Below are 23,712 nucleotides of genomic sequence, written 5' to 3'. Positions count from 1 at the left end.
GTCGTTTACCAAGCTGCACCATTTCTTCTTTCCACATTTGGCATCTGGGTCGTTGCGGCGGTTACGTCGCGTCGCTCAGAATCTGTTTGTGAGGCTGCGGCAGTGGACCGAGGTGTACGCGGTCCGCACGCACAAAAATTAAATTAAAGTTTTATAAAGTCGCCGCATGTCTCCCACGCGCACCGCAAAAAGTGAAAGTCCCATGCCACCTCGTAAATCCCTCTCACGCCTAGTATCCTAATTGCTCGCGCCAGCGTTATGTAATTATCGATAGCACTGCGGTTGTAGTACCGCTGTTAGTATTAGGTAATTGAAGTGAATGTGTTGATATAATACGATAAATATCGAACGATCAATCGTCCTTAACCCTTAATAAACGTGTCAGTGTAAATGCTTACAGTCACGCAATATATACGTCTCCTTTTCTCACGTAATATTCTTATTGAAGAAATTTCAGATCAGGTGTGCCGAAGCGCTTCAAGTTTTGCATCGAAATGTTTCAATAAAATGTCATTTTATGATGTTAACAATAATTTTAAAAATAATCTCATGATTTTAACATATATGTCGCGATATTTTTCTTCTATCTAATTATGTCAAAAGAAAAAAAATTGTTATGACCAGCCCAGCGCCAACGAACCTAGTGGTTTGGATAGTAACCGTTGTTCGGCCAGATGCTTTCGTATACACGCGAGGGGGACATCAGCTGTTCACGTCGCGAATTCTTCGGGGGCGTAAATGTGACTTTGCAGTTAGGACGGCCCGCCGGCTGGCCGGTTCCGTGCCATTCCTCTTCCCGCTTTTGGCATGTGGGTCGCCGCATCGCGCATCGCAATGTCTCCTGTCCGGCTGCATTGCGCCGCGACATGTTTATGGGAGTCTCGATTCGAGCAACGGTCAGAGCTCCACTGACTCACCGTACGAAACCTAATGTCGTTCGAGAATCACGTTTCTAACAAGTAAAATATACGCAGGCGTGTACACACCAGAATATACACGTATACATCACGCACAACGGCTACGGCCGACAAATCAAATGGGAGGCGCGGGAGTGCGTTCGCCGGTATTAATTTATCACGACGATTAAACGGCCCCGAGTCTGCCCTGAGAATTAAGGCTGCCATTTCGACCCCTTTAGCAAGGTGCTCCGCCCTGGAATCGGCGCGATTCTCGAGCGTGCGGTTTAAAACTTTTCCAACAGTGCCTTCTTTTTTGTTTCCGAACACCTAATTAAAGGCATCGCGGATTATCGTTGAGCTGCGGCGTCGGATTTTATGGAGGAAAATTTGTCGAGAACTTTGGCAAGCTAATCGTTTACCTTTCGCACGGCTAAGTGTGTCGCGAATTTATTGTTAGCAATAATGAAAGAATTGTTAACTTGGAAACATTTTAATCATGACTGCGGCGTGGCGTGAATAAATCGCGAATAAATGCGCATATTACATGAACAATTGGATTTTGTTCGTATTATGGTGCAGAACAGATCGGATCTATTAATAAAAAATTTGAATAAGTATAACATTATTATAACACATTCGAATTCGAGTCTCAATTATCTTAGCAATTAATTCAAGACATTCTTTTCAGGTATGTAACTAATGATTTTAGAATAATTTCAAACATTAATATTTGACACGGTTTTTCAATGTTCATATCGAAAAGACGTTATATATTACCAGTTACGGTCGATTTAAAGAAATTGCTTGAATTGTTATTCTATACTGGCGAAAGAAATGTATTATTCTGTTATTAATATTTGAATTACAGAAAAGATCAGCGCCAAATATAGCTATGGCGAGTTTATGCGAATATGTATGGGAGTAAACAAAGAATGGGCCAGATAAAAATAATCTGAGGTAGCCGCGCCGTATTATCTGTGCAAACTCAGAAATTCCTGGCGCTATGCGTCAGCGGCAGAAGAATGTCAACCCTTGACACTGCCTCGTGCCCGTCGCTCGTGACACTTGCTCCCGCGAGGGTTGCGATGACGCCAACGAGACGCGACGATATCTTACAGGCTTGTTTGTCTCATAATTACGAAATCGATGATAAATCCGTCGCGGCGAACGCGGAGTAAACAATCGGATGCATGCAGACGAGCGCACGAGCGAGCGCTTAAACGCGCGCAATTGCGCCATCGCGGCTCGATCGTACCAAAAAAAAATTATTGCGTCTCACGATCCGTGATACACGAACGTCACGCGATCATATTCGCGAATACGATTTGTTTACGCCTAATCACCCGCTGGGTGAAACGATACCGGCCGTGCTATTCTTTTGCGAAATTTGATTTCTCCGCCAGCGCAGCGAATTTCTGACACAATGGCGTAAATATGTTTATCCGTGGACAGCGCAGCGCACGCATTAAACTGCGTATTTAAATGCGTATTCAAGTATCATTTCGCAAACTGCGACGGTATTCGCGAAACTGCGACTGCAAATAAATTCAGCAGCATTTTCAGTTAAATTGTCGAGTAAAAATTCGCTAGAATAATACGGCATCGAGAATTGTGATTATCAAGTATATATAACCAAATCTGTGGGCGTTGGATTGTATTTTACGTTGCACTTTAATGCGGTAGTTTAATTTTATTTCACTGCGGAGAAGGTTATTAAAATAATTGCGAATGAGTTATCGAGTGGTATTCTAACGGAATTGCAATGCGAAGCTTCATCGAAAATTCATCAATTATATCGTAACATTATTATGAAAGTCGCATCCATCGTTTGCGGAGATATTAGATTTGTGAATGTCATTATGCGATATTGTGTGACAAATGCCATTGCAAAACGTCGTACTGTTTATCGTGAAAACATCGCTTTTCCATAAATGTCATTTCATTTCCGCTAGGCATCAAATAACTACCATCACTCAATCAAATTACAAAATAAAAAATTAAAAACTGCACAGTGATGATCAAATACATTTGCATAAAATAAATCAAATCTTTTTTCTATTTATTACTGCTAAAATATCGTAATAAAAAATATATATAGAAATAAATGTTCAAGATCATAATTAAAAATTAATAATGATCAATTTTGTCATTGATAATTATTTATTTTTATGTCATATAGTTTTTAGACATTCTATTTAACCGTTAATTTTTACAGAAATTATATTTTTATTAAAATAAGACTGTTCAGATATCTCTCTTTTGTTACATTATTGCTCTAAATATCTTATAAATATTTTCTCTCCAATCTTTCGTTTAATTATTTTTAGTTTGAACCCGCACGATAGTTCGTGATTAAGCTGCGGTTTAACCTCAGAATTCCACCTTGCCTCCGATAAAATAAACTTTTCCCACGATCACGACGATGTCACATTTAAAACTGGATCCGTGTAGCAGTATCGAAGTGTCCGCCGTGAATTTTGATATGCGTTTACGTAATAGTCGAGGTGCTCGAAACGCGCGGACATTATATCGGCATATGGAAGGATCTCCCATCGCAGGATCGTCGATGTCGATATTAAACGAAGGACGAGCGTTTTTATTCGCAACCGGACTATAATTACGCCCACGTACCGCAGCGGTATGACATAAGATTGTCCTTTTAGATACGGGTGACTTCACTCGCGATTATTGCGCCGCGAGCAAACTAATTATCGTGATTTTTGCGCGGTTCGCCGCGGCAAGATGATACGGATCGATGGGCGTTCACTCCTACGTGAAAATACGAGCGCGCACAGACTATTTTCCGCGATTTTTCCAACGCAATGCTTTTTTAATCAGACGCGCACAACGCCATGCCCGACAAATGCAGTGCTGTTCTCATGACTCATTGTCGCATTTTTTCAGTTTTATTCAGTTTATTTTTTTTTTTCAGAATTATTAATATAAAACGAGTTTGATTACTATAATAATTATGGCATATTGGTCCAAAATACCGTACGTTTTGATTCTACAATAAGCATCTTGATCTTGATCATATTTTTATTTAAATATATCCATATAGTAACTGATATACAACAGCATACGTGCAAACTTGGAAATTTAAATACGTGCTATTAAAAAAGAAGCAATACATATAGCTTTTCAAGTAAATAGATGACACCATACAAATACACCTGAGAAAAAGTACAAGCAATATACAATTTGCATAAAATCGTAATAATAACGACGAATATACTCGCGTTCGCGCGAAGTGACTAACGGGGATCTAAGAGAATATTTTATCCCGTCAAAATGTCCCGTTTGCGAAATTCATGGGATTTTACCGTTTAAGCCGGAGTTATTGCAAAATTTTCAATTCCCGGCCGGCGCGCGATGCGGCGATCCCGGCTCGGGAATGTTGCGACATTATTGCCCGATGGAGCGTGTAGCGCTCGAGCGACGCGGGAACAAAATGTCGAGCACACACCGAGAGCCGAGATAAGATAAAGGCTATAAACCGCGCGTTCTCGTAGACGAAATAAATTGCAAAAGGTGTAAATCAGGCGATCGTGAGACTGTTTGTTCGATTAACGCGCGCCGAGGCCTCCCCCTGTTTACCTTTCATGTCTCCGTTGGGGCACCGTCGGCACATCCGTGACCGCGCTGAGCGACGAATTCCTCCTCTCCACGGCAACGGCGAAATGTCCCGTCTCGCTGTCACACGAACGTGAGGAATCCGACGCGACTCATGGCTACCAGCCAACTCCTAATCTCTCACCCACACAATCATGGTAGCGCGATCGATCGATCGCGCCGCGAACGTGCGGACTACCAGGCGCCTCTAATTACGCGATCTACGCCCAGATCCGGAGATGATCGATCTTGAACGTCCCCTCGCCACCGAAGACTCTGCTTTCGCACGTCAAAATCCCACGGATGATCGGCGAATCGCGTAGAGAGTACGTAGTTTTACGGAGTACTGTTGACACGTCGGAGCAATAAAGCGGAATGTTATTGACTCTCGGTGATCATGACAAATTGACAGATTCGCGCGTATCAATATTTTTGTGCCGCGTCAAACTTTATCGATCGCGACTCGGCTGGTCGTCTTCGGTCAACGACACCCGTCATGCGCGCGATTAGAAACAAGAGCATCAACACCGTATACACACTGTATTTATTTCAAATTTGTATCTCGTCCGAGTTATGTGTATAATAATTAAGTATCATCAATCAGCTATTCAAAAATGATCCATTCGTACTTGTCGTTCAGCGTTATGAATCATCTTTTCGAAAAATGTCATACACTCTCGCACGCTTCCACAATTTTTCCACTATCGTCGCGTTCCCACGACATTCAAAGTCCTTTTCAATCACCGTTCATAAAGTGCTATCGATGATGCTACTGCACTTGCGGGCATCGATCGGGCCACTAGTCTTCCGCCTCGACGTGGCACCGGGATGTTTTATTTCGCAAAGTCTTGTCCCGTTCGCACCCTGGGTCACGAATAAAAGCGCGTGCGATTTGGCGCGCGTGAAACGCACGCAACTCGAAGTGCCATGCGATTCGGAGAGCAACGAGCGATGAATGACGAGCGATTCGTGCACGAGCAATCGTAATTCGGAGCGAACGTAGTGACTCTTTAGCCGGTCGGCTCTCAACTAGCGGTCGTCGGCGCGTAGCAGCGATATAGAAGAGAGGCTCGGCACACGAAGAACAACTCTACCAAGCGTGCGGCTGAGAGAGGGAAGAGGTCGGTGGAGAAGCAGAGGAAGAGAAGGAGGGAGAGAGAGAGAGAGAGAGAGAGAGAAGAAGTCGTACCCGAGGGGCAGTTGGTCCCAGAAGAGGGGAAGAGTCGAACGTACGAATGCACGAAGAAGAGCGTGTGCACGGTGAGAGGCACGAGTGTCCGTACGAGAAGGGGAACGAGAGGAACGGTAACGGGGAGAGATGCAACCGATGCATTTCACGGGTGCATGCCCTGCACTCGACTTCGCTACGCGCGGCCGGGTAGTACGAGAATAAGACGGATACCCCCGGATGCATGATGCAGTGACCGATGTCGCGTTGTCGCGGCATTGCATCAGATGATGCTTTATTGTCGCTTCCATTATATACTTTGTAAATTCATTTCAATACGTTTATTCAGTAAATATCTTCGTTAAAATTAAACATTTCCTTCACTATAAAATTTGTAATGTTATCATAGAAGAGCTTAACAACACTGTTAAATTCGAAGTGTCAAATTATACTCAATTTGCATAGTTTTTAGCCATTCTTATAGGACGTCACTGCTACTCAATATGTCATTAATTTAACTAAATCAATAGAGTTAAAATAGTACCTTGAGTTAAATAACATGTTATTTTCAACTACCATATTATTTAACTTAAGGTATTGATTTAAATTTCAATCTTTAATATTTAACAGTTTAATATTTGACAGTATAAAAACAACAGTGGCTGTTTGGGGTAGAAAAAAAATACCGAACGAAGAATTTTGCTGACTCGAGAGAAAATTTAAAAATACATTTATTTTTGAACACATTAAAAATATCCTAGTTATAATTTGTTAATAAAAAATATATGCAACAAACCTGAATAAATCTGAAAAATAAATGGACAATAGAATTATTTTAAAAATGCTTGTTATTTTTATCTTTATATTAAATAAAAATCTCTCGTAATCCGTAATTAGCCAATAAATTGTAATCTTTGAAAGAGAAGCGAGTGACGTATAAATAACGCAATATCTCCGAATACAAAGCAAATGCGGGAAAATCCCCTAACGTCGAAAGCTAAAAGGGGTGACAAGCCTGAATGCGCGTGGCTTACGATCGCCCGAAATACACGTCTAATTTTCGCGCCGCAACACACAGCATCTTTCAGCGTTGCTAACGCCCGCAGAAAACAAATGCGAAGAAAAGGTTCCTGTACCGAGAAAGATCTGAGACGATCGTTGTGTTTCTCTAAAGCGCGTTTACTGGGTCACGCGAGATTCCGAAAAAGATTTCTCCAGACCATCGCTATCCGCGAGATTTGACGCCTCTCGTAATGGATCTTCGAAGACGCGCGTCAACAAGTATAAATTATATTGGATATAGCTTCGCAGTTCTGCGTATTACGAACTCTGGTGTAGCGCGGAAAAAAAACTGGTGCCAAGAGCCATTTTAAACATCCATCTTGCGGGATGAATTAAATCGCTTTTCCTCGCGTTTATCGCGCGGGGGATAATTTAACTTTCTTCTCAGCGTATATTATAAACAGTGCTTATTTGAATAATCGCTAGCGATGCCATTGTCCATTGTCACGAGTAAACCCGGGCGACCTTAATGCGTCAGCGTCGCGCGTAAATTCGCTAACATCCACGAGTGAAACGAGGCGACGCCGAACGGCTTAACTCGCGACGATACAGGTAAGATGCATGTATAGCTTCCCCGATGTATTTCGCGTGCTCGTTACGTGGAAAACGCATTGCTAATTCAATCGGCGTCCGAGGAAGCGGACGATCGCGACAGTGCTGAAGCGTCGCCGATCGTGTCCGCGCGAATTTCTCGCTCCATCGGGCCCGGGAGCGATCGGGAGCCGGGCCGCGAAGACAGATACCGACCGCGTGGAAAGTGCAACACACATTCGCGCATCCCTTCTCATCTATACCGAGGGATCCGAGACTATTTGCGGCCCACCAACGACGACGGAGGCGCCTTTCGTGGAAGGCGACGTGGTCGGCGTTTTCTTGCCCGTAGAAACTGTGTCTTCGTGTCATCTGTCCGTTTCTACGTTTCCACTTCTCGCGAGCATTCGGAGTTTACGTTTCGTTTTCTTGGTGCGCGGAGATATACGCGGGAATGAGCCTGGCGGAAGACGCCAGCGCGACAGAGGGAAAGAGAGAGATCTCGGAAGCGCGGTTTAGCGAGAATTTCCATTCTATTACTGGAGAACGCCGGGAAAATGGATGCGCCGGCGACGTGTATTATTTCGCGTGTCGCGACAGTTTTAGTCGGGATTATTTATACGGGCTATGCCTGGCGTAATCAGAACTCGGCGAGTGCGTATATATCCCTTTAAGTTCCTGAACGATCTGGAGTTCGATTTCCATACTTTGCAAATTAAAACTTATATGGACGCGTCGGAGATATTCTCGAACAAATTTCCTTTTTCTTTTACGTATAAAAATACACGGAGCTTCAAAATCCACTACGTTACGTATTGAAAAATGCATGTTACGTATTAAAGAAGCAAGAAATCAAGATTTACTTCACATGATCTTTTTCGTTCTACAACGTTTTTGTCGTGTCATAATTTTCAAACGTTCAATTGACTAAAACTAGAGTTTCTTCAATACGAGTTCTCACAGTTTTTCTTATCGCGACGCGTGTCCGCGCATCAGATATACGCGTCCATCGGCGTTTTGCGTCAGCGGCGGAATCAATTCCGTCCGCGTACGCGACCGAGGTTAATCGCCCCGCGTATTTTGTCAGCCGCGCGCGCTCAAAGACGCTGCGGCGCGCGGCGTTCCTGTCACGCGGAAAATCTATCCCCGCGAATCTCCCGCGGCCCACCTACGAAGATCCGAGTAACAAAGACGGAAATTCGTGGAAGCGGCTGGCTACTGTGCGCGCACGCACTTAAGCCTACCAGTCCTTTGTGACCCCCTCTCTTTTACCCGCTCCCGGCTATATTCATCGATTCCATTAAAACAGATGATTTCGCCTCTCATCGTCATCGCGAATCTTTGTGCTCGGCGTAAGAGAGAGAGGAGGCGACGCACGCGCGGGTTTATCCAGGTGCCACGGTACAACGCGCTGGGCACACTCTCCAAAGTTGGCTCGCCCCCAACAGATGTGTCAAAGACCCCTTTGCTTTCGGCGAGATCTATGCAGGCAACCCCGCGGGACTATTCCTGGCGCGTCGCCAAAACCTTAGATGGCCGATTCGCGGGATTCGCAGATCCATTAAGACACGGACGTCGATTTAGGATCCGGTGTACACGCGTCTCTGTTCAAAATTCTTAGACTAGAGCTAATGTACGAAAAAGAAACACGCATCTCGCTCATATAGATCGCGTCTTAGTACACAAATTTATTCTACGCGATTCCTTCGAATAAAGCTGCATGCTCTATCGCATCGGAGTTAATTACATTTGTCTCGCGGGCATTATTACGTTTGATTCGTTTATCGATGCAAGTTATACAAGCATGTAACATGCATTTAACATGAGATATCACATTATATATACATATTTGATAACTCTATCTGTTTTATGTTTGTTCGCTTAACAGCCTTGCGAAACCGACGGAAATTACTTTAAATATTGTATGCGATACACTTTATATCATACATTCTGTAAATGTGCTTATCAATCGAATCAATTAAGAGATCTGGAATCGCCATCGGAATTTATTTCGGGAAATGTCTGAGTAGGAAATGACATTATCAAAGACGGTGATCTAAGCAGACGCACTTACGTAATTACGTTATCGGACGCCAGACGGGCTGACAGCCGTCCGTCGAGCGCGAAATCGGCTTCCCTGTCTTGAGAATACACGATGGCACACGCCTCAAATAGCCGTCGGGGCGCACATCTTTGGCCCGCGGCTTCCCGAAAATACACGCGGGTAAATTATATCCTTCCCGGTAGAATCGGGCAGTTACCAACGCGTCGGAGCTATCGCGTCTTTCGCGACGCTTGCCTTCCGTCGTACGTCGCGGACACGAGAGCGCCGCGGTTGTGGGGCACCGAGGGAAGACCCCGCCGCGACGCGATCGGAGCTTCGGTACGCAGCGACGACGGTGGTATCCCGCGAATTCCAGGCGCGGAAATACCTGCTCCGAAGCGATTTCCTAGCTTCGGCCATCTACGGATTTGGCAGCACTCCAGGCTATTGCTCCCTGAAAAACGGAGGGAGGGGACTAGCTTTACGGAGAACCTCGCCGAACGTTCCATCGCGCCTGTGTCAGCTAGAATTAGTGTGCGTCCGTAAGACGAGTCGAGACGAGTCAGATGAGTCAGGCGAAATCTTTGATCAGGATGAGTTATTTCTCGGGTTAATCCCCTCCCCCCTCTGCTTGAATCTCGCCGACAAAATTGCAACGGCGCTCGCGCTCGTAATCCAGTCTAATTGCTAAAATTGCACAGTCTCTCACCAGATGACAGCGAATTATTCAGTTTTATTTCTGGGTTCAATAATCCGCATTCATATCCGGCGTTTAGCCGGAATGTGACTGCCTACGATTCCGAGTATTATTTCCTATATGAAGATCGCGTACAACGCTATCTCGGGTTAAACTAAATGCGGGCCAACGTCCGCGGAATTGAATTCAAGCACGAGCGAAATTATATAGCATGAGCGCGCGAGCGGTAATTCGCGCGAATGCGCGCATGATTTGTAAACGTTCTACAATTGTATGGGATCGTTAATAACGCATCTTTCCAGAAATGTAATTAGAAAAATTAAAGTGTCTCTCGGTATTTATGGACAGGCAAACAAATGTACAAGCAGAAAGTCTCTCTCTCTCTCTCTCTCTCTCTCTCTCTCTCTCTCTCTCTCTCTGTTGTACATTTTAGAATTAATGACAGAAGCGGCAACGCGACACGGCGCGAAACACCAGATAATCCTGCCCACACTGTTAATACTCTTTTGTCCGCGAGGGGTCTTCGCACGGGCGAAGGTTTCCCGAGGGGTGGTTTACATTAATCCGGTTTGCGGAGTAATTCGTTACGACGAATATAGAGGTGTGGCTGGGTCTCGCGCGCGCCACGGCGTCTCCCGAGTCTCGTATAGAGCCGTCCTTCTCAGTATATTTAAGCGCCGCGATTTTTTTCATTTTTCAACCGGCGCTCAATGTCACCGCTCGAAATAACCCTTCGTTGCACGTACTTGGTAAACGTGTAACATGCATGCGTCGCGTTTGCGTGAGCGAATGTAGCCTGCTCTATGCGCATTTAACTTTCATCAAGTCTACACAACAGTACATATTTGAAATAATATCAATATCTAATTGTTGTAACAATATGTAATAATATATCGTATAATTACATGTTATACTATCTTGTATACAAGTAATTTTATTAGATTAGTTTTATGTTACAACTTTGTATTATAAACTCCGTATAAGAAAGTTATGTAATTGGATGTTCGAAATCGGAGAGCTAATAAAATTAATTCGCTCGCTATAATAAGAAGTAAACTCGGTTATCACGTGCGACGTCTCCCTTCGCGTCGAGGAGGATTAAACGATATCGAAATATTTGGATAGAAGAGAATACCGTAGGAGGATCCTGCCTCCCAATCGCACGTGACGTCAGACAAGTCTCGAGTCGAGGCCAAGTATTTTCAAGACCAGAGTTCGTTTCCACAAGTAGCCTGTAAGACTCACCGTGTCTAGAGGTGTCACGTGACTCTCGAGAGTTTCAAGGGTGCGTTACTCACTTGCGGTCTCGCAAAGAACTGGTGCACCGACCGTCCGAGCACGTTCGCCTTTTTCTCCCGATATCAAAACGACAACGATAATGCGGGATTACTTAGAAGAACCATTCGTCACATAAGGGACTCGATTCTTGCTGACATCAGTTTGATGGATCATTATATCAGAAGAAGGCGGAGACGAAGAAGTAGGAAATAAAATAACCAGTGAGCGTCGTTCATCAAAGAAACACTGAGAGGAAATTATTTCATTTCCTCTGAGCTTACATCTGAGCTTTTATCTATACTTATTTATCTCTATATAAAAATATTGGAGATAACATAGTCCACAAGTTTTATATAAAACAAACTTATAACACATACCCAAGTAATGAATTTTAAACTCATAGATTAAAAAAGTTTCGAACATGTAATAAATTATACTCTATAATTAAACTCTATAATTAAGCTTATACTTATCTCTCTTATTTTTATTACGATCTATGCCATGAAGTTCTGAAATAATAATTATTAGAGGAAAAGTCGATAGGAAACAGTATGTGAATACCAGAGGATGTTCGAAATAAATTTGATATTATAAATTTTGTTTCAATTTTTTAGCAGGGTTTGTACCAAGATGATGAAGTTCAATAAATAGGCATTTATATAACTTTTTTTAACATGTCAATTTCACAATTTGATAAGTTATCATAGAATTTAATTCTTTCGGACGGTATCGTGCAGTTCGTGAGAGGCAAATGCTTTTCATATCGCAACTAAAGCTTTAATAATTTGTTGTTGAATATTCGCGGGCTCTCCGCTTCGTCTCTCGTCTACGAGCGAACGTCGCGACAAGTAGAATTAGCGTTCGTGAGAGACGGCGCGTCTGTAGCGCGCGCGAATACCGCGAAATGCAGTCGCATAAATTAGCGAGAGCGCGTGCGTCGGACGAAAAAGGGATTGGCTGGCACTTAAGTGCCGGCAAAGTATCCCGCTTGGTCGCGTATAAATCGCCGCCCTCGCCCACCGGGGCGAATTTACATTTTCGCCGGCCGTCGAATAATTTATCCCGGGCGAGATTACTTTGTCGCCGGCGCGAGATCGGCGCGTGCGAGCAAAAAGGAAAACGCGGGGAGGCAGCGCGCTGAACGGGGTGGAGAGGAGGGGGACAGGTTGGGGGCAACCTGGGGAAATTATTCGCGAACGATCAAGCCCGTTCACGGGGACGGCTTAATCGGCGATGCCCCGCACGTACCGTGGGAAGCGGCGATTAAACTGTACACAACGGCGAATTTCGCTGGCGCTTCGCCGACCATCAGCTTCGCCGGCCGAACATCAGGGAATTTATGGAGCTTGAATAATAAAAGGAAAATAAGACCCCCGCCCTTGATGGCGCACGGTAGAAATCGCGCTGCGATATCAGTACTTCATGTTACATTGACCTTCGTGTCATCGTTCGCGATGGCCCCTATCTTTTCTCTTATATATTAACTCGTTGACCTTTCCGTAGGAAGTTTCACGCTACCGCAAAAATGGGAAAAGTTTTTCGCCACGACGCGCCAGTATTTTCGCCTCGAAGTCGGCAAGTTTCATCGCCACTTTTTCGCGTGTCATCGCGTGCAAGAAGTTCACGATTTAAAATAATTGCGCGGGCGATGACGGGACCATTATACGGCTGTCGAGCGTTTCTGATGCGCGACGCGCATAAATCCGTCCCGAGTTTCGCATCCCCCTCGCGACTCCTGATTTATACGGGCGGCGCGGCGCGGCGCGGCGGCCGACGACGCCGCGAGTCCGGGAGCTTTGATGTTTGTCGAAGGAACGGCCATAAAATAACGCGCCGTTTCGCGGAATCGACGGCGTAACCCAGTTGCGTCCGAATTAAATCTACCAGGCGTCGCAGTTACGTTACGACGGTTATATTTCCGGGTGTGTTTCGACGGTGAGGAAGAAGTCGCGGAACATTTATATGTATATCTGCCTGTACTGTCGGAGATGCCGAAGAAACGAGGAGCAGATGCTCCGCGCGAGCGATTACCGAAATAGACGCGGGCGATATTCGCGTTTGATTTGAGAGAGAAAGAGAGGAGCTCTCGCCCCTCGGCGCTCTTCTCTCTCGACGTCAGGGATCCGCTCGGGTTGCATAATTCTCGCTTGTAACGCTTTGAAGCGCCTGCGGCAGATTGATCGGATGAAATCTAACATAGAACTTGGTTGCCGAGCATTCAAGACTGATGTTGAAGACTCGGTAATCTAAACTCGAGCTTGGTTCCTAAAATTTAGGAACGATCTTCATCACGGCAAGATTCTGCGACAGTAAAATCGCCTCGGCGAAGCATTAATTCCGGAGAACATTATTCAGTCTGATCGTTATTTCGACGCAATTATGAGGATTCAAGTGCGACACGTCCAAACAAAACGTGGAAATTTCCTCAATTTTATCATCCTACTAATAATAGTCGCAATAATATCGTCTGATTGTTTATGGAAACTTAAACAATCGCGGAGAAACATGCGTCTGGCGAATGAACATTCAGAAACATAAAACCTCACGAATTCGTGAAATCGTTGAAAGTGCGTAACAAACAATTATTTTACTATTACGGAGTATGCAGATCGAAGTAACGATGTTCGGTCCTCGGTTCGGTCCATATTGCGCTCGGCGCAACGCACATACGTCAGACGGCCTAACGCGTTGCACAGTCGCGATAACCCTGTACTTCAGTCATCGGGAACGGCCGGCCACGGTGCACGCTGCTAAATCACGGTCGAATTTATTTACGTCGAGAAATAACGGGCGCGCCGTATCGGTTGCAGAGGAGAGGCCTCTTCACGGCCGACAATCCACGATTCGTTCTCGTAATCGCTCCGCTCATTGAGGGGTCTCTCCCTTCCCACCCCCTTCTTCCCGCGCACCCCGGGTGCTTTTCAGTCCGGCAGCGATTCTTTATGCCTCACGTAATCAGATAGACGTAACGACATCGTTTGTCATTACGAACCAGTTGTAACGACTGCCGAGCGATTGGTACATCGTCCCTCGCCTGCACATCCATATCTCGCCGCGGCTATACGAATGCGGCGGCGGCTATGATGGACGTTCCTATTGCCGGCGCGACGGATTATTAACTGCTCTTGCCTTATTAAATTAACCCTTGCTTTATTTATCGAGGACTAGACCGCGGTGCGTTACAGAATAGTAATTAATAGGCGATAATAGCGGTGCGGTACAATATTGCTACAACATCGTGTGCCTTCGGTCTGCCCTTCTGCTCTCTTCTCTAATAAATTTTTCTGAGTCAATTACGTAACAGATGGCCGATTAGAATTAACATAATGCGTCAGTAACCACAAGAATAACTTCGACAAGGTCGTTTTGCCGTCGTATAGAAATCTGGTTGAGTCATTGAAGGATCGTAGGTCTGCTATTGAGCGCCCTATCCCGTACTTCCCGTACTCGTCATCGGCAGAAGACGCGCGCACCGACAAATTCGATCCGCGCATTCCAGTGTTACATAACAAAATAACACTGATGTCATAACGCGCGCGCAGCCGACGCGGACCGCTTATCGAGATATCGTATCACCAGCAAACAGCCGTATGACTAATTGGCCGTGGACGATGCACGCTGCGTGCCATACACAGCGCCGGACCTGTCGGATGTCTTGTATTGGCATCGTCTATACGTTGAACGTCCGTGAATGATAAAAAATCGGCGGTACGCTCGCGATTAGACGTGCGACGAGGGCGAGACGCGTCCAAACAGGCAGATAGCAATTTATCGAGACTGGAGACAGGGGTGTGATCGATCGTCTCATGGTTCACCCGAGTCACGTAGACACTCGGCTGAAACGAGCGATGGTTTTCACATGAAACCGAGATACGAGAGCTCGTTTGTAATCTTTTCATTGAAAACTGTTAAAGGTTTGCAGAAAAAAACAATCGATTACGGCGAGACCTGAGATATGACGAGATACATGATATATCGCTTATCTTATCGCTTTAACGTGAAGTTCACCTTGCTATTGAAGAAGCTTGAGAATTTTTAGATAAATCTTGGCGGACATATATAACCCAAGTCTACTTGTCGTAGTTTCAGATAAAATAGCATTTTCATCCTTTTATTATTTTTGGCATCAAACGCAATATTATAATTTTGCGCGCCTTATATAAAAATGATGTAATTGAGAAAAGCTTTCGAATAATTCCAATTTTCCGTTCAATTGATTATTTTTCAAAGTCATTGAAATTTTAAAGCTATCTCTCAGTCATTCTTCATCAGTCAAACTTTAAAGAAGATATATCTTCTGACCGAAAGAAGCAACGTGTAATTTTAAACTTTCGACATAAATCTAAATTAAACGGATGAACATTTTGGAGTACTTCCTATACGCGTCGATACAATTTATTTCCATTACGAAAATCAAGAGTCGGGTGAATTATGTGTATGCACATTGTTAAGAATTATAAATCGTCCCTTCACATTCCGGCGAGTAATAAACGTTGCAGAGAAGGCGCTGCATTATTTTTATCTTCGTAGTCAGCGGCTCTACTCCTCGTTAAAAATATTTTTTCGTCGAGAATTTCTCTACCGTCGTTCGTTGAATATTTCCGAAAATATCGTATCGAGGATGCGACCTCCGTGGTAACTGTAACAGGAAGGGTATGAAAGCGGAAGAGGAGAAACTGAGCGTGAAAAGGTCGTTACGAAGCTGTTGTTACGAACGTAACTAGGCGCCCTAGTTCCTTAGATCTGCTCGCGATTTTGCACTAAAGACATATACGCGGAAACTGGGTGAAGGTTTCACCGCGTCGCATCAGATTCTCTCGCGATGTATTTCCGCTTGCGCGATTATTACAGCGTGAGAGTCCGATTGCGCTTTATTTCCGGCAAAAGTAGTCCTTCGTCACCTATAACAGCTGAGTCGGACAACCTGTCACCAACGATGATTGTGATTCATCAAAATGTACAATCGTGATTAATCTAAATAACTTGGCCTTATTAACATTAGCGCAGTCAATGTAAAATGAATTTTATTACGCATAGAAAAGTTATAAATAACAAAAATAAAAATCTTTGGAGTTAATTTCTCTAATATTCTAATTTATATATAAATAGAAAATATTATTTACATCATATTTCTATCTCATATCTATATAAATAATCTAAATATACTGATAAACACATAAATATATACAATATATTATAATGACATTAAGATTATCACATCAAGCGTGCTCAAATATATTAAGAATGTTGTTTATAATTTTTTTTATTTATGTATCTTTCTAAATATTACAATTAATAAATTATTTATCATTAAAATATTTTTATCAAAACTTTCAACTTAACTATTTTGAATATACGATGCAGAAGTCTTCAATGAGATTCAAGACTTAAATATGTATAAAGCATAAAAATGATTCTATTCGTGTTCGAAGCTACCACTACCTGTCGCTCCAGTTTCTATCGACATTCCCAGCACAGTTGGCTAGAAACTTGTAAAGAACCATCATTTTTACGGAACCGATATATTTCCAGTGCCGATGTCACGTTCTCCAAGGTCTTATGAAAACCATTTGTGCGACCTTCCAAGCGGGCTTGCACGTCCCGAGGAGAATCCGAGGAGCCGAGCCCAGCTAAGAGCCGGGCCGAAGAGCAGCCGCGCATAGCAATCAGCCTTCGCGGTGTTTCGCAGATATATAAATGCTCCTCTCTTAGCGCTAGCTCGAGGAGAGTTAATATTTCATGCTATCCTTAATTGGTAACGTGAATACGGGACGCGCCGAAAAAAATTCCTCGGCTAAGTGAATTACTATAAAACGAGACGCTGAGCAAAACTATTTATGGCTCGCGTCCTTCGAAATATCTCCCATCATCTACGATCATTAATTTACAACAATTCGAAAGATATTATCGTTATTCATATACGGTATTAAATACTCATTAATTTTCATTGTGACGCGAATCCGATTTGGAATTACGAGCGGGGAGAAATTACCTGAGAGAGATTGTCCGATATCTCGGAAACGCCGGGTCAAAGCCGGAATTTCCCTGGGTAGTCGTTGCCTCGATTCGATACGCAATTACGAGCGCCCGAAGCGAGACAAAACAACGAGTGGACGGTCGATGATTCCTCGAAACGCGCCGTTCGGACGATTAATTACGTCGCGATCATCTGAAGAGACCACTGTGTATCCGCAGCTGTGGCGGATTCTGGGTAAGAGACGAATAGTCTGTCTTGCCCACAGCTCAGGGCGATTATGTTCCTCCGCGATGAGACAGCAAGGGGAAAAAGGAAGACGGCGAGGTGAAGACAAAGAGGTAACAGGAGAAGCGCCCCGACGTCTGGCGTCGTGCCAAGCCGGCTCGGAAAGAAGGCAGAAAGAGCAGCACGTGCTTCCGACATCCCGCGATTTCGTGAATCGTGACTGTTGCCGCGCGACACCGTGCAATTTTAGTCTGCATTCGACTGAAATTATTTTAGTACGTCGCAAAAGAGTGAGAGAGAGAGAGAGAGAGAAGAAGAAGAAGAAGAAGAAGAGAAGCTCTCTTTCTTTCTCGTATTATAAATTCGGCCAGTAGACGAAACGGACGACCACCTGACACCCGTGGCCGTTGGCGTGATGCCGCGTCGTGACGCCGGTGGCAACACGTCCAAGGCACACCGGAGGATTGAACCAGTAAATGATCGATTTATGCCATGCCGCTGTTGCTGTTGACCCAACGCGTGATTCACGAGGATATATGAGTCGATTTTTCGGGACGTCTGCCGTTAACGATCGCTGTCAGCTGCGTCGCTGCGCGTAACGCGAAAAACAGATTGTTTTGTAAACTATACACCGCCTGCGGGCGAATTTCTACCCGCATAAAATGTAGAGTCGCTCTACTTACGGAAAATACGGAAGAGGTTGCAAAACTTGAAACCGTTCGCACGAAAAGCCGAGTGAAACTCGGGAAGAATAATGAATGTAATGAAGCTGAGTGTAAACGAGCTAAATGTAATGGATCTCGTAGTCCTTTTCAACAAAAATATTTTTCATAACAATATGTCACCGATAATTGGCACACACACATAAAATTGTAAAAATATTGAATATTTTTATAATACATTTCTGAGATAACTTTCGTCAAAATATTCTTAATAAATATTCTAATGTACAAATTATATTTAATCGCAAAAGAATCGTTAACGAAGATGCATTTCGTCCAGAAAAACTTGATAAAACTGAGAAATGTTTCGTATCTAAAGTTTTCTTTGAGCTTTCTCTTCCGAGAATCCAGGCGGCAGCTTTGTCTGTAAGCTGGCTTCTGTAGAATAATAAATAAACAACGTGTCTCTCTCTTCATAAGCAGAAATATAAAATCGTTTTATCTTGAAACTTTTACAGCCGATTTATGTCGTTTCAAATAACGCTAAATAAAATCACACACGTAGTAAATTTTTAAAAATGCTGGAACTGCAAACAGCTGAAAGAAGCTAATTTGCAAATACTGATGTTACTAATATGATTACTTTTTAAATACAAATATATTTTTTTGTTTCTAAATATATAATTCTATAAACAATACGAAAATTATTAAAGCGTGTAATATATTCGAATAATATTCAAAGTTGCCAACATGCATTTATGCATTTATAATATGCTTATTATAATAAAATAAATTAGCATTAATCAAACTAATTATAAAAATACGTATGTAGCGAAACTGATATGTAGCTATAACATTCTTCTTTAAAATATATGAAAAAAATGAACCTTTTCGCTATTCTGTTTTATTTACACCAAACGCACATAAATCTTGTTTTTATTATTATTTATACTCTTTTTATTTTTAAATTATTACATTGTATCTTATTTTCACTTTTCTTCTAAAATTATTACTTATAAAAACATGTATAAAAATGTATAGGATGTATAGGAATGTATCGAGCTCGGATCCGTGAATTTGCTAAGTTTAGATAATTGTGTGAATCAGTCGTCCCTGCGAGAAAAATCGTGATAAAAAAATTAAAACTTCCCTCGGCTCATAAGCTGCCAGAAAAAAATTCATATTGAAACTTTCGCACGCGAGCTACGCGTGTGGCGCGCGTGATTGAGCTCTGGCTGCGAACAGGCCTGTCGGAACACATGGACACCGCCGCCAGTTGAACGGTGACGAAAAGTCGAGGTAATAGCGCGACGTAACCCGGCGTAAAATTTTCCGTCCAGATTTTACGTGACGTTGGACACGTCGCGTTGCCGCGGCTTATCCAGCCGCTGCATAGTATATGTCGAGCAAATCTGTTTAATCACGACCGTCGCGAAACAGAGTGGGTCCCTATCTCTGGCCTGCGATTCGTACAATGGAAATGGGAGTGCCGCGGCTCGACACTCTTTCCGCGATCGACGTTAATCCGCTTGCGCATTAACACCGCATATTTCATTATGCAACGTATCTTTAGGGCTGTCCGCACATTTCTTCATGGTGACATAAAATGCATTCTAATGTCGTAAGTAAATAAATTGAGAAGAAAAATATAAAATGTCAAATCAACTTATCCCGGGTCGAAAATAAAACGACTTATTTTCAACTCATCCCGTTTCATCTCTCGGCTCTGCGATGAAGAAAAAAATTTCATAATATTTCTAATTTTCCAGAAGGATGACAGTACATAATGAACATCGTCATGTTATTTCGAGGTATGGGAATAATAGGTATCCATCAAATGTGTCGCTTTTTTGATACGATGCGACATACAAGCTGAACCCCGCGATCCGTCGACATTCAATAAGATATTTTCCGCCTCTTGCACACGCAAGGCGCGTTGCTAGTCTGATTCCTTGCCGCAGTGAGAAAAACACGCGCGTATCTCGCTCGCGCCAGGCGTACTGATGGCGTGACCGGAGGCACATAAATTTACAGTTATAATGGAGCGAACTTATTAAACTTGCAAATTACAGTTATATGTAATACCGAGTTATTAGACGAATCAAAAAATTCCGACCAGTTGCATTTAAATTTTAAATAATAAATCACAATTACGTTAAACCTCGTCTTCCGCTTGATCACGTTGCTATTTTGATTCACAGACTTAATTAAATCAGAGATATAAATTGAATAAAGAATTTCAAATAAATTTCATTCTCTGCTTTCACTAAAACATTTATATCAAATTTAATTATTAATGTACAATCTCCTGAAATGTACAAATGAATTGTTATAAAAATACGAACTTGCAAATTACAGTTATATGTAATACCGAGTTATTAGACGAATCAAAAAATTCCGACCAGTTGCATTTAAATTTTAAATAATAAATCACAATTACGTTAAACCTCGTCTTCCGCTTGATCACGTTGCTATTTTGATTCACAGACTTAATTAAATCAGAGATATAAATTGAATAGAGAATTTCAAATAAATTTCATTCTCTGCTTTCACTAAAACATTCATATCAAATTTAATTATTAATGTACGATCTCCTGAAATGTACAAATGAATTGTTATAAAAATACAATCTTCTGGATTACGAGGACAGCTGAAGCAAGCTCTCGTTAGTTTTCGTTGGCACGTATTTCTCCATAATGCACATGATATTCATAGCAGATGTAAACGAAGTCCGTCAAATCCGCCAAGAGAGCGTATTGCGCGTGCAGAGGCATTAAGCCACGTGTACATAGGGAAAGGACTAATGCCTCGTGTTCAGCAGTCATTAACGTCCTTGGCACGGCGAGTAATTCCAGGTCTTTCTTCAATTTCAAGAGCTAATGCGGGAATAATATTCACCCGGACGCCGTCGGACGAGTGATTAATGGTTCGCGTAATTTTTCATTTTCGCCTAGCCGCACTGATTTACATCTACGCGGATCTTACCTCCTGGCTAAGCGTCACAATGTAACGACGAGATTTATGTCACCAGGATATCGCCGGTGGAATAAAATCATTAAATCCCCGAGATATTTTATTTAGCTCTAGATATAGAACACGATGTATGATGAGTAAAATTTTTTCAGCTTCTTTTTGCCGATCGCCATATATATACTTATATTTTTACGGAGTTCTCGTGACATAATTAATGACAGTGCGTGAAAGTGGAGCTTTTTAAGGAAAGAAAACACGAAAAGACGAGAGGGGTGTTGGGTTTCGAACTTTCGACAATTCTTGAGGCCTCTAAATGTCATGACTGGGTGGTCCATGGGTCTCCAGGAGCGAAACATTCTCTATATATACAACGGTGTCCTATTTAGTCTAGCAAAATATTACTCGAGTCTGTCAGACTAAGAAGAAGGTCAGAAAATTGATCCGAGAGACGGTTAAAAAAATTAAGCCTGACTGCTATAGGCATTAAACTCTTCCGCAAGACCCCCCTTGGTTACAAACGTAAAACAATACCTCGCTAATGGCATGGCGAGAAGAAGGCATCGGCCGCGGCGCAAATGCGGCGGCAACAATGCACCGGTACCGCAATAACGAACGCATTGTTGGTAGGCGCCGCGACAAAGGGTTCGCATTATAAAACGTATTAACATGTCCGGGCGCACATACGCATCAAGCTCTGCCCCCTTAATAATTTACTTTCTCGGCTCTCGCGACGACCTGATCCGCCGCGTCTACCCACGTGATGTCGCTCGTTACTGCTCCTCCTTCCGGCGTATCCTGGCGCTACGTGGCCACCGATGCGCCTCGAGAACTCGCGTATTGTGTTGTCGTATATGAATAACTGCCTTGCAACACTTGAGTTGGCAGTCGGACCCAGTTGCAAAATAGTCACCAACAGCTCTGCCCGTGATAAGACTCATTTCCCAGTAAGATCATTTGTCACGTCACGCTATCTACGGATAGTTTTCAGAATTGGCTTGCCACTGCATACACACACGCATTTAATATATTTTATTTTATTTTTTTCAAAGATCGCGAAATTCAGGCTGAGCGTCACTGCCTATAAATCTTGCCGTTAGATTCTCTAATCTCTCTGCTCTAAGCTCTAACTACATATTTCTCTTCGAAGAGCGGTCCTGAAAAATGACGCTGCTTTTTCTAGTCCCATCCTTTTTCGAGGACAAGCAGTACATGCGTTCCAACGCGTGCGATCGCTTTGGCGAAGAGCCCTTGTGAGATTAAACACATGGCTCTAGGTAGTACTTGGGAAATATGTCGTGAAAATTATGTCGATGATAATCTTACGCAATTAAGATAATGTTTGTCAGGATTTATGTGCAACAACATCACTGTAGCCGAGTCGTAGTTTCGAACAAGTTAGAATTTGTCGAAAGTTTAGGTAGTTTATCTCCCTTAAGAGACTTGGAGGATAACAAAAGGTTAAGCCTCCTTGCCATTCCCAACAGCACCACTTAAATTCCCATTATCTACTTCCAGGACATCTGAATCCTCGGATGTCTCAAGCGATTTAGATCTCATCTAAAATTACTTCCTTTCAGTTCGTGTTAGCTATTTAGTATTATACTCATTCAATCTCGGAGCAATTTAAAGGTATTTTGACTTGCATTAATAGATCTCTCGAACCGCAAATCATAATTGTTTATTATCTTTCTGATATTTATCCGAGCACTTACCTTCGTACATTTGCGCGTATTGCGGGAATCCGGCGGCTCTCAACCATTTGCAAGCTTCTTGCGCCTCGATTTCTGAAAAAAATTTAAATCAGTATTAATCAGATTATTCAGTATGTCGTACAAAATGACAATGTCATAAATTAATATTAAAGCAAAGATGATATTTATATATAAGGATAAACAGGATAAAAATATCTAGTTTTTAAATTTTGCCAATATAATATCAAAATATCTATGCAAATTAATATAATATTCGTGGAATTGATCGAAAAGAGAGAAGACGTGCGGGAAATACGCGAAATTTATCGCAGAAAAATCGTTGGAACGACTAGAGATATCTTGGAAAGTCAGTCACCCCGCTGAGACTAGGACGACGAGAATTCATAATCGAGATCCGGGCGATCGCGTATCCGCAGGGCGATAAAACATGGGTAGCCATCAGTATCGATATCGCCACGGCGGATTTATAGATTTCCTTAACAGCGGGTAGCCTTCGCGAATGAACGGCCAACGTCTTCATTTTCCGCCTGCGAGCTGGAGTATTTCACTACGCCGGTAGTTGAATCTTTTAGCTCGTCCGTCGATTAATCTACGAGCATTATTAGTTGCGCACATTGGATCATATTTCATGTATCCAATATATTGCACGTCTGGCATAGTTTCTAACCATGTTTTTTTTTAAATAAATTAAACGTAAATATATATAGATTATAAACATTATTATACATTACGACTTCTGTACCTATATATTGTTCATAATTCAAATATTTAAATACGCAAGGTTTTTAAATACTTTGTGCTCGGATTGATTAGATATTTACCAAAGATAATAAATTTAAAACTTTAAATATATATATATATATATATATATA

General features: G+C 42.7%; 1 protein-coding gene across 2 annotated transcripts in view; it reads right to left on the bottom strand.

Annotated features, from left to right (window-relative positions):
• Positions 1-23,712, bottom strand: part of LOC112463841 (rho GTPase-activating protein 7) — a 212,710-nt gene that overhangs the window by 27,441 nt on the left and 161,557 nt on the right. For both annotated transcript variants that reach the window (XM_025030464.1, XM_025030465.1), the window contains exon 9: positions 22,841-22,912. In XM_025030464.1, coding sequence (XP_024886232.1) covers positions 22,841-22,912 — 72 coding nt within the window. The remainder of the gene's footprint in view (positions 1-22,840; positions 22,913-23,712) is intronic.

The sequence above is a fragment of the Temnothorax curvispinosus genome, unplaced genomic scaffold (assembly GCF_003070985.1).
Source record: "Temnothorax curvispinosus isolate PA1 unplaced genomic scaffold, ASM307098v1 QBEX01013717.1, whole genome shotgun sequence".
Lineage (NCBI taxonomy): Eukaryota > Metazoa > Arthropoda > Insecta > Hymenoptera > Formicidae > Temnothorax > Temnothorax curvispinosus.
The sequence above is the reverse complement of the archived record's forward strand: the minus strand, read 5'-3'. Positions and strand labels throughout refer to the sequence as shown.